Here is a 10,107-nt window from a genome sequence, read left to right on the forward strand (position 1 = left end):
GGGATAATACACAGGGAAGAAGGGTTCTGTCTTCATTTCCTCTTCTACCCCGGTTTTAGGGAGCTGGGTCACGTTTTCCGCTCGGCTCTCTCCTTTCCAGACCAAGGAAGGCTCTGCTCATCCTTGCGTCCCTCTCTCTCCGCCTGTTGCGTTCAGAGAGCCTAATCGTGGGCAGTCACGCCCCGCACCCACACCTGCCGCCCCAGCAGTGCGGTGGACAGACAGGCTGTGATGGGTTCGGTGTTGCTGCATTCTCCTCTGCGCAGAGGGGCAGCTCAGGGGCTTCTGTGCTCCTCTGCAAGGAGGAGCAGCCCCTGGCAAGTGGGAGTCCTTGAACGAAAGCTCCCGCAAGCATCGGAGGTTTGCAGGAGTCTCTGGTGGCCAAAGGCTCTGCCAGGGAGCGTGAAATGAGCCGAGCAGTCGCCGGCTGAGGTGTGTGTGTCTCTGTGACCTTTTATCAGATGATTGAGCCAGTGGATGTCTTCTGGAAGTGCAACAAGGGATACCTCAGCGTAGTGCACAGCCTGCCTAATGGTGACATCCTGATTGCCAACATGGGAGACCCAGCTGGCAACGGGAAAGGTACTTTGCCCGGCGATGACTCCACAAGGAAACGGGCTGCTTTGGAAGCGGAGTACGCGATTGATCGTGCGTCCCCTTTTTGCGCCCCAGGTGGATTCATTGTGCTGGATGGAGAGACCTTTGAGCTGAAGGGGAACTGGGAGAATGAGTGTGAAGCCCCCCGACTGGATACGACTTCTGGTACCAGCCGCGCCACAACGTTCTCATCAGCTCTGCCGGACTGGTCCCAAAACGCGCGGGACGCGGGTTTAATCCTGACGACTTGAAGAAAGGTGAGGGAATGCGGATGCAAGTGCTGAGCCAGAGCTCAGCGGGGTGGTGGGAGGCTGCCGGGGCCGTCAGCGCGAGAGCCGGAGCTGGAGAGGGGGGACAGGCAGACGTCCCCACGAACGGCCCGTCCTAGAGGCACGGCTGCAGGACGTGCAGCGCCTGTCCTTACCCCAGGCTGGTCCCTGCCCTCTCCCGCTGCTCCCTCAAGCGCGGCGGCTTCTCTGCAGGCTCTGGCTGGTCACTGCCGGGGCTGTCCCCGAGTGCGAGCATTTGGGGAGGGATTAGTCTCCACAGGTGGCCCCTCATCTTCTGACGTGGTCTTCCTTTCCGCAGGGGTCTTTGGGCGCCGCCTGAACGTGTGGAACTTGTCCTGCCACACCCTCACCCAGTGCTTCGACCTGGGGGAGGACTCTCTGCCCCTGAGCGTGAAGTTCCTCCACAACCCCGATGCTGCCGAGGGATACGTCAGCTGTGCCCTGAGCGGCATTGTCTACCGCTTCTACAAGTGCGAGGCAAGTGTTCTGCCAGCAGCCCGGGGAGACCCGGCCGTGGGGAGCTTCAGGGCGACTGGGAAAGGCACCGAAGAAACGCGGGGTGGCGGGGAGAAAGGAGGAGGCGTGTGGAGAGGGCAGCGTGCGGAGCCAGCTCCGGACCCTTAGGCTGGGGGATTCATCTGAGCGAGGAGGCTCAGCCTTGCTGCTGCTGTTGGCCGGTGCCGCCCCAGCCCGTGCCTGCTCGCCGTAGCTGGGCGCAGCGGCAGCTTTCCTCCGGCAGCTTTGCTGGCTGCGCAGGCGTGCGAGTGCCGGGCAGCGCTCTCGCCTGAGCAGCCCGGATCGCTCACGGTGTGGTGCCCATGTTCCTTGTGCAGAGAGACAACTGGGCCGTAGAGGAGGTGATTCGGATACCGGCCAAGGACGTGACAGGATGGATTATGCCCAAGATGCCAGGTCTGTGTGCCCCGAGGGGTGTTTATATTTTCCCTCCCAGAGCGCTGTGTCGTGCAGCCCGGCAGAGACCCCTCACTGACCCGCGGCGCCGTGCCGCGCAAAGATGGCAGAAGGCTTGTCGGAGGGGGCAGGGGCTGCGCGCACCCCGAGGAGGCACCGCTGCCCCAGCTGCAGCCTGCGCGCTCGGGCGGCTCTCGTGCACCATAGGCACGACGTCCAGGGGTGGCAGGGAGAGGCGCGTTCTCTGTGGGCGCTGCCTTCTCTGGAGCTTTTGTTTGTGTGCCCTAGCCTTCACGGTGGACCTCGTCATCTCGACGGATGACAAGTACCTGTACCTCAGCAACTGGCTGCACGGAGACATCCGCCAGTATGAGCTCTCCAAGACCTGCAAGCCCAGGCTGGTGGGGCAGGTAAGGCGGGAGCGGAAGGGCTGGCACCGCTGGGTTCCTTAGGAGGGTCTGGCGGTGGCCGCGTGACAAGGCCACGTGTCTCCCCCTGCCTCGCTTCCAGGTGTTTGTGGGAGGCAGCATCCTCAGAGGGGGACCCGTCACCGTGTGCAGAGACGAAGAGCTGAAGTGCCAGCCGGACCCCTTGGTGGTCAAGGTGAGCTCCGTGGCCTCTTTGCCCTCTGGTGTCCTTTGCGCTTGGGCTCTGCTCGGCAAATTCCTGCCCGCGGGCTCTGGGGCAGGTCTCCGCTGCAGCGGCCCGTGTGCCCGCAGCTGCTGGCCGCTTGCCTGCGCTGGCAGGGGAGGCAGCCGCTCTGCTCCGCTGCGCTCCGCTCCCTGCTCCGGCTTGTGCTTGGCTGCTGCGGGAAAAGCCAGTAACGCCAGGGCTGTCTGTTGTGCCTGCAGTGCAAGAGAGTGTACGGCGGCCCCAGTAAAATGCAGCTCAGCGTGGACGGCAAGAGGCTGTACGTCACCAACTCCTTCTACAGCACGTGGGACAAGCAGTTCTACCCGAACTTGGTCAGGTGAGAAGCGCTGGGCAGGCGCGAGGCCTCTTTTGCACGGCCCCTGCGATCCAAAGGGGAAAGGCGCCTCGCTGGGGGGGCTCTGAGGACACCTCTGTGACTGCAGGGGACGGGGCCTCCTAACGTGGTCCCCGCAGCTTCCTCGGGCGGGATCTCACGTGCGCCTGACCCCGGCGCCCCTGGCCGAGCGAGGTGCAGCAGCCGCCTGCGTGGAGCCGCAGTGCCCGGCCTGTGCTCGGGAGAGCCCGGGAGCGCTCCAGCCGGGAAGGCGGAGAGGATCCGCCCGTGGAGCCCCGGCAGCCAGGCCAGGCCGCTCTGGCAGCGCCTCCCCAGGTGTCCCCCCAGAGGTTTTGGTCTGGCAGAGCGGGCGATGGTCTCTCTCCAGCGCAGAGCCAAGCTCCAGCCCGCCTGCCACGTCATTCCCGGCGGTTCGCCCGCGTCCATCGAGCATTCAGGGAAAAGATGTGAGCGCGGGCGTGTGGCCCCGCTGGAAGGGAGCCTCCGCGCCCTCCTCCCTGCGGAAGAGCAGATGTGAAGGAGCCGGCCTCCTCCTCCATACGGAACGGGGAGGTGCGGGCAGGAGCCCCGGAACAGGGCCCTGGCTTGCTTGCCTGTGACCGCTGCGCTCTTGTTCCCTCGCAGGGAAGGCTCCGTCATGCTGCAGATTGACGTGGACACTGAGAAGGGCGGCCTGTGCGTGAACAAGAACTTCCTGGTGGATTTTGGGAAGGAACTCAACGGGCCTTGCCTTGCCCATGACATCCGCTTCGCTTCCGGAGACTCACCTCCGATATCTTGGCCTAGGCGCCCTGCGACAGGCTCCCTCCTCCTCTCTCTTCTGTGGTGCAGCCGTCAGGGAGCAGCGTAGGATCGTTGGGTTCGGGGGTCCCCACGCCTTGCTGGAGTCTGGGTTTCTGCTGACAGGAGCTGCGGGAGCTCCGCGTCACCGCGCGGGGCTGGGTCAGGCAGAGCAGTGCACGGAGGCACAGGGCACGTGGTCAGCGCTGTTCCCAGTGCGAGCGGTCCCCGGGCCCGAGGCGCGGAGCAGAGCCGGGGCAGCTGCTGCGGTACGGAGCTGTGCAGCGTGCGGTGCCTCAGAAGGAGGGGAAGCACCCACTTTGTCGGCGTTACTGTTCTTCAGCCAGGTCGTTCCTGGACACTCTTCCCGCGGCACGAGAGCCTCCTGGCTGGCTTCTCGGTGCTGGGGCCGCTCCGCGTCATCCCTCCAGGGCTGTCACGCGCTTGGGTTTGGAAAGAAGTGCCTGCTTCCTGACACCGGTTTGCTCCTGTCTTCTGCTTTAAACATGAATAAAATTGTCCTTCGCATCAGCTACATCTTCATGCGTCTTGTTTCACCAAAGCCTTTCCAATTTATTTCAGGGGAAAATGCCAGCAGTAGTTAATGATAAGATCAGGGTTTTGAAGATCCCTGAGACAGGGCACTGGTTTTGCAAGAGTGCCAGTTCGTCTTCCTGGAAGTCTCCAGTCGTGGCCGTCTTTGCTTGTTCTTCTCTCGTGTTCATTCTTGCAGGGACATGTTTCATAGGGCAACTTGCCAACCATTTGTTTTTCTGCCACAAATGAACATCCCTTGTCAAAGTAATGTAGTGTTGTGATCGCCCAAGCCAACCGTTTGGTTTTAGTAGGGCTTGCTTTACCACGCATGAAGGTCTGAAAGAATACTTTTAGTAGCCACTCCAGTGAAATCCCTTGTGTTAAGTGGCTGGCACACTGCTGGAGAGAAGATTGCTTTCAGCTTGCTCAGTTCACACGGACAGCAGAGTCGTAACTCAGTTGAGAAAGGAAAGTTAGTGTTTTCACCCAAAGGACCTACAAAGTGACCTCAGTCCTTAAAAGTTCTTATTTGGCTGTTCTCTTTCACTGTTGTTTCACAAAAGCAAGATGTAGTTACCGGAGCTGTAAATCATCCTCCTGTTTATCGTGTGCTGCGTGAGAAGCCAAATCGCAGTCACACGGTGTAAGCCCGTGTGCTACACGGGACAGCGACCGCCGTCCTCCAAGACCTGCTGCACACCCACGTGGCTTCACATGAACCCCACTCACCTTGAGCATCTTCACAAGGGTGCACTTTGCAGCCAAAGCCATAATTGGCTTGGAGTTTGCAAAAATTAGAATGTAAAGAGGATCCTTCTAGCTGTTAGCCTGTTATGTGTTTACCTTGGAAGAATACAAACTCATTACTTCCTTCACGGTTCTCTTGGGCAAACACGTTGCTACGCCTGTTGTGCACCCTGGGGTGCTGCTGTTCAGCATCACGATCGCTTGAGCGTGGCACCGCGGTCTGGCCCCCAGCGTGCCTCGATGGAGGGTCTCCTCGGGGGCGTCCCTGCTGGTGAGGTGGATTTGGAAGGTGCCTGCTCTCGCCGCCCCGCAGACCCTCCACAGCGGGTGTCTCGGCAGAGGTGCTGCCGCCTCTCCACGGGTGGGAGGGCGACCCCGGCCCGCAGGCACCCATCCCTGGCGCTCCCACCGCCCGCCCTGACTTGCAGGTGGCCGCGCAGCGAGGCGAGGGCTCGGCCGGGGCTCGGGGCTGCATGGGGCCGTGAAGGTCAAGGGGCAGCGCTGCAGCGGTGACCCAGACCCTCGACCCACCGCCAGGCCCTGCTCTGCCCCCGCCGTGTCTCTGCCACTAGCAGCCAGCTCGTCCACCCCCCCAAGGGCTGTCCCGGGTCCTTGGGGCCCAATAGCCGCGTTCCAGGGAGCGGGGGCCGTTCCACGTGCTTGCGCGTGAGTTATCCCGGGAACGTGGGATGCGGTGTGGCTGCGGCGGCCGCATGCACCTGGTGTGGGGAGGCGGTGAGTTGGGGTGGCTGGCCTTGGCTGCTCCGACTGTTCTCTCCAGCAGTTCTTGGGAGGACGTGCTTCTCCCTGGCACCAGCACCCTCAAGCCCTTTGCAGCTTCCAAGAGGTCGCAGAAGTGCTTTGTGCTGGGGCACCAGCTCAGAGGGAGGGTGGCACGTGATGAGGAGCTGAGAGCATCCTTAGGCTGCGCTGCTCATTAATGCACCCAGTTAAGACGAGACTTGTAGCTACAGGACTGGGAACCGGCGTCCTGACAAAACCTGTTGGCGGTGCAGCCGTTACGAGTGCTCCGTTCTGCCCACTCCGTTCTGCCCCAGGTCTTCTTTTCAGATGAGCCTTCAGTTTTCCCTCTCCTTCTGGATAGCAACAGAGGCAAGAATTAATCCCAGCCTATATTAACTCTTAGCAGCAGAAGACCCCCACATTTGATCTCCTCCCCTCTAGGCTGCAACAGATGGATACTGCGATCTCCTAACCCTCCTGCGTGCTTTTTGCTGTGCTTTTGCAGCATTTGCTCATTTCAGCGTTTGGAAGCTGGGCTCAATATGTGGAAGTTGTGCTGAGCATGAACGTGACCTTTCTTTGCCTTAAGGGAGTTGCCGGGGAGATAAGGATGCAAACGTAACTTTCTGGTTGTTTCTTAAAGTATTTTGCATAGGAATCATGGCTATTGCAGAGAGTGGAAAAGGGTATCGATTAGGTTGTTTCACCATAGATAAAAATACTCTGTCCTGCGATAGAAGAGCAAACCACTGACACATATTCTGCCTTCACGTTCCTAGTAGGATGAATAGAGACTGACCAGAAACTCATCCAGGGGAGCGTAAATGAGTCCTCGGAGCGTAACCTGAAATGTTTAGTTAAACTGCTCTGCTCGGCGTTTGTATTCCCAGTCTGCATTTCCTTCTCCATCAGCGGAGGAAAGTCAACCGTTCTGGGTTTTATTTCATTTGTGTAAGCCTGGGGTCGGATCTGCAGTGCTCGCAGGGACCTTTCAGGGAAGGTGCTAATGCCTGTCTTTAGGCAGAGGCCTGGGAGAGGAGAAAGAGCAGGTCCTGCTCGTCCGTCCTCCCCAGCTGCGTGGGGCTGCCACTCCTCCTGCACTCCTCTTGTGCCAGATGGAGCGATTGTGCGGCTGCGGGAGAAGGAGCTGATCCGGCAGAAAACCGCGCTGCCAGACAAGTGACTCACCTGCGCACTCAGGGCCCTTTGGTGGCCGCCTGAAGCCACTTGTCATTCCACGGTGTCTGAAATGACAACCTAAGGACGTGGCTTTTGGATGGGTTTGTGCAGTCGTAGCTGTGGGCTGTGCTGGGGAGGGGGCTGGCGCTGCTGCCGTGCTTGTGGCCAGACCTTCCTGCCCCCTCCCCAGTGAGTCCCACAGCAGCAGCAACCGCTGCGTTTGGAGGGGAAGGGGTGGCCGGCCCCGCGGTGGGGCGAAGGCGGAGAGGCGCCTCGAGGGAGAAGCGCTGACGTTGCCTCCAGCCAACCTTGCAGGCAGCACGTGGACGTGTGTTGTGATGCAACGTGAGTCGGGAAGCGAACGCCTTCCCTGGGGAAGGCGGGGAAGGTTGGAGAGTGCTCCTGTCGTCGGGGGAGTTCTTGCCTGGGCATCCAGAGCAGACTTGGTGTTCTTGGTGTGGCAGGGTCTTCTCCTGACGCGTTTGTGTGCTGTGCCAGCCTGCGCCAGATTGCGCCACCTGGTCTTGCCCATTATCAAAATTACAGCGTGTTCTTCCCTATCAGGGTTGGGAGAGACGGTCGGGAGGAGGGGAGCAGTTGCCGCCTCCGTGTGGGCTGTCCAGCGAAGCCCCTGATTGCTCCTCCATGTCACGGCTTCCCATCCGTGCCTGCCACAGGGAGCTGTTCCTGGGCCGAGAGCAGACCGCACCGACTGCGTTCGCTGCTAACCATCGCTTGCTTGCTCGTCGGTGTTGCTGAGCCTGCTCTTATCCTTCCTACTATCAGTTTTAATGAGAAAACTCTACACCCCGCAGCTTGGTTTTGCGAGGGATGCCAAAGACGTCACCGAGGAAAGCCAAATAGGATGACCAGCGCACTTTGTTAATGAGCGGAAGACTAATGAAGTTTTTAATTAGCAGGTGTGCAGGGGTGAGAAGAAGGTGCAGTGAGACATGCACATCGTGACAGCAGAAGCATTGCGCTAAAGGCACCAGCTGCGCGCTTGAAGTTGCCCCTGATGGAGCAGGAGTTTCTTGTGCTTCGCTGGCCCGGGTCGTGCTTCCCACCAGCCGGGCAGACCAGGGCGGCAGCACCTCGGGGACGCTGCCTGAACCTCTCTGTTGGGTTTGGTTGGAGAAGGATGGGCAGCTGTGCCCAGCTCAGAGCAGTGGTGAGCAGAGAGGAGGGAGACACCGTGTAGAGCTGCTCCAAGCTGTGGAGCTGCTCCTGGACCGAGGGCTTGCTGCCATGGTGTTAGGCAAACGCCAGGCAGCCCCTCATTCCTGCAGGATCCCTGCTGGCCGCTCAGCCTCCAGCTCAGCTCAGGCTAGTGCGCGCTGTGTTCTGCTCTGCCTTTGGCCTGCCTCAGCTGCTGGACTTACAGGTCTCGTTGCTGGACCAGAGCTGCCGCTGCATCCTCCCGTCAGGCCTGGGTGTCCTTTGGTGAGCAGCATCCCCTGGTCCGTGTTCCCTGGAGCCTACGCTGAGGCCGTGCACCCTGTCAGCCTGGAAAATGAAGTGTCCGCTCTTTGTGGAATAAGTGAGCACCAGCCTGCATCAAAGGCTCCCATTATTCTCCTTTTCTGCTGCCTGAAACAAGGCCTTTGGCCAGCTGGTCCCACCTGCCTCTGGGCAGTGCGCGAGCGCTGGGCGCTGGTGCCAGGCTGCTCCCGTGTCTGCCTGTTGCACGTTAAAAGCGCTGTTCTGGAAGCAGAGCGCCATTAATTACAGCCCTAGTGAGACAGGCTATCGCTTCTGATGAGGATCTCCTGAGGGCTGCTTTAATGGCGCTGTCAGATGTGTCTGCATTCCTATGTGGAGCAATTACGTACCCCGTGTAATTTGCCCACTGGTTGAGGCGTTCTTCCACAAGATACGATACTCATTCACGTTCCATGGCACTTGGTGTTTTCTTCCTGCTTTAGTTTGGCAGCTGGTGGCAGCCAGGGTGCTGGTGGTCTCAGGAGGGGACCCTTCTTCCAAAATTCTTCTCTGCAGCACCTCAGGCCCTTTAGGAGAGATCTCTGCTCTTCCCAGGGGTGTTTTGTGGCAGTTTTGTCCAGTTTGTATGTAATACAGCCGCACCGGTGCCAGGCCCTTTGCGGTGTCGGTGCCTGCTGTGGGGCTTTGGTATTCCTTGACCAGACTGGTGGGGAGGGTACGTAGCTACTGGCCAGGCACTGTTTTGCTCTGCTGAGTTGCCCCGAGTCCTAAAGGTTCCGATTTCCCACAGGTGGGCTGACGTCCCCCCGTGGAGATGCCAACCTGCGAGGCGACGGGCACGTCTTGACCTTGCAGGTGCTGCATCAGCAGGGGCGCAGATGGCGTTTGCCCAGGCACCCATTTCCAGCCTGGTGTGTTCCTTCGCTGTTCAGGAGATGCCGGCAGCTCCTCCAGTCTCTTCTGCCGTCAGCACTGTTGGAGCCCCCTGCCTCCTCTTGTGAGCCCTGTATCCCAGTTTGCAGCCCTCAGGGCTCCAGAAGCCTCTTTTGGGTAGAGGCGCCTCTGGGCTGGCTTGCTGAGCGGAGCCCAGGGAACCCGTGATGCCTTCAGCTCGCCCCCAGACAGACGTGCCTTCTCTCGGGGTCTGGATTTCAGAGGTGCCTTTGGTGCCCTCTCTACGTTTACACGTTGTTGTCTCCAGGAGCCTGCTGGTGGGGACGCTGATCTAGATGGGCTTCTCATCCCTCGTGCGGAATTTGCAGCCGCTGCACATTTGTGTGGCAGCCACCTGGGCACGGGGGATGGCTGCAATGAGCTTGTTTCTCGGCCGGGGCATGGGGGCCTCCAGAGCCTGAAGAAGTCCACTGGAGATCACCAGAGCGCCAGGATCAGATACAGGAGGCTGTGTTTAGGGAAAAGACCTGCACGCACCAGCAGATTTTTCCTCTAGATTGGTGGTTAGCAAGGCGGAAAGAAGCCGCAGCGCTGGTCTGGCACCTCCCAAACGCCGAGGAGCGATGGCTCCTCCCTTGGCAGCTGCTTTCTCCCCCCACCCTTTTGCCTTGTATATAAGGCCCCCTCGGAGCAGCCTCGGCACAGCACATCCCACTCCGGCGAGGCAGACAGCAAGCCGCACCTCCAGTCCCAGCACCTCTGCTCCAGGAGAGTGAACATGAAGGGCATCCGCATGGGTAAGAGATGCTCTGCAGCCTCCCGCAGCCCACAGCAGCTCCGAGCCTTGTGGCTCCATCCTGGACCGGGCTGCAGCCACTGCCTGGGGGCTGCGGACATCCCCCCTTGGACCCGAGTCCCCGCTGGGGACTGGCAGGTCTGTTCCGCTGCAGGGAGGAGAGGGGTGGCACTGGAGTGTGGCACCTTGTCCGGCTGGGG

General features: G+C 60.2%; 1 protein-coding gene across 1 annotated transcript; it reads left to right on the plus strand.

Moving 5' to 3' along the window:
* The first annotated feature begins 410 nt into the window (after positions 1 to 410).
* LOC119140144 (methanethiol oxidase-like) lies at positions 411 to 6,778 on the plus strand. The gene is given in 10 exon segments (XM_037371224.1): positions 411 to 582; positions 673 to 738; positions 741 to 854; positions 1,186 to 1,364; positions 1,721 to 1,799; positions 2,088 to 2,209; positions 2,310 to 2,402; positions 2,651 to 2,769; positions 3,412 to 3,575; positions 6,711 to 6,778. Coding segments are annotated over 10 exon segments (1,125 nt in total). The 5' UTR covers positions 411 to 461.
* Positions 6,779 to 10,107: the final 3,329 nt, after the last annotated feature.

The sequence above is a fragment of the Falco rusticolus genome, chromosome 19 (assembly GCF_015220075.1).
Source record: "Falco rusticolus isolate bFalRus1 chromosome 19, bFalRus1.pri, whole genome shotgun sequence".
Classification (NCBI taxonomy): domain Eukaryota; kingdom Metazoa; phylum Chordata; class Aves; order Falconiformes; family Falconidae; genus Falco; species Falco rusticolus.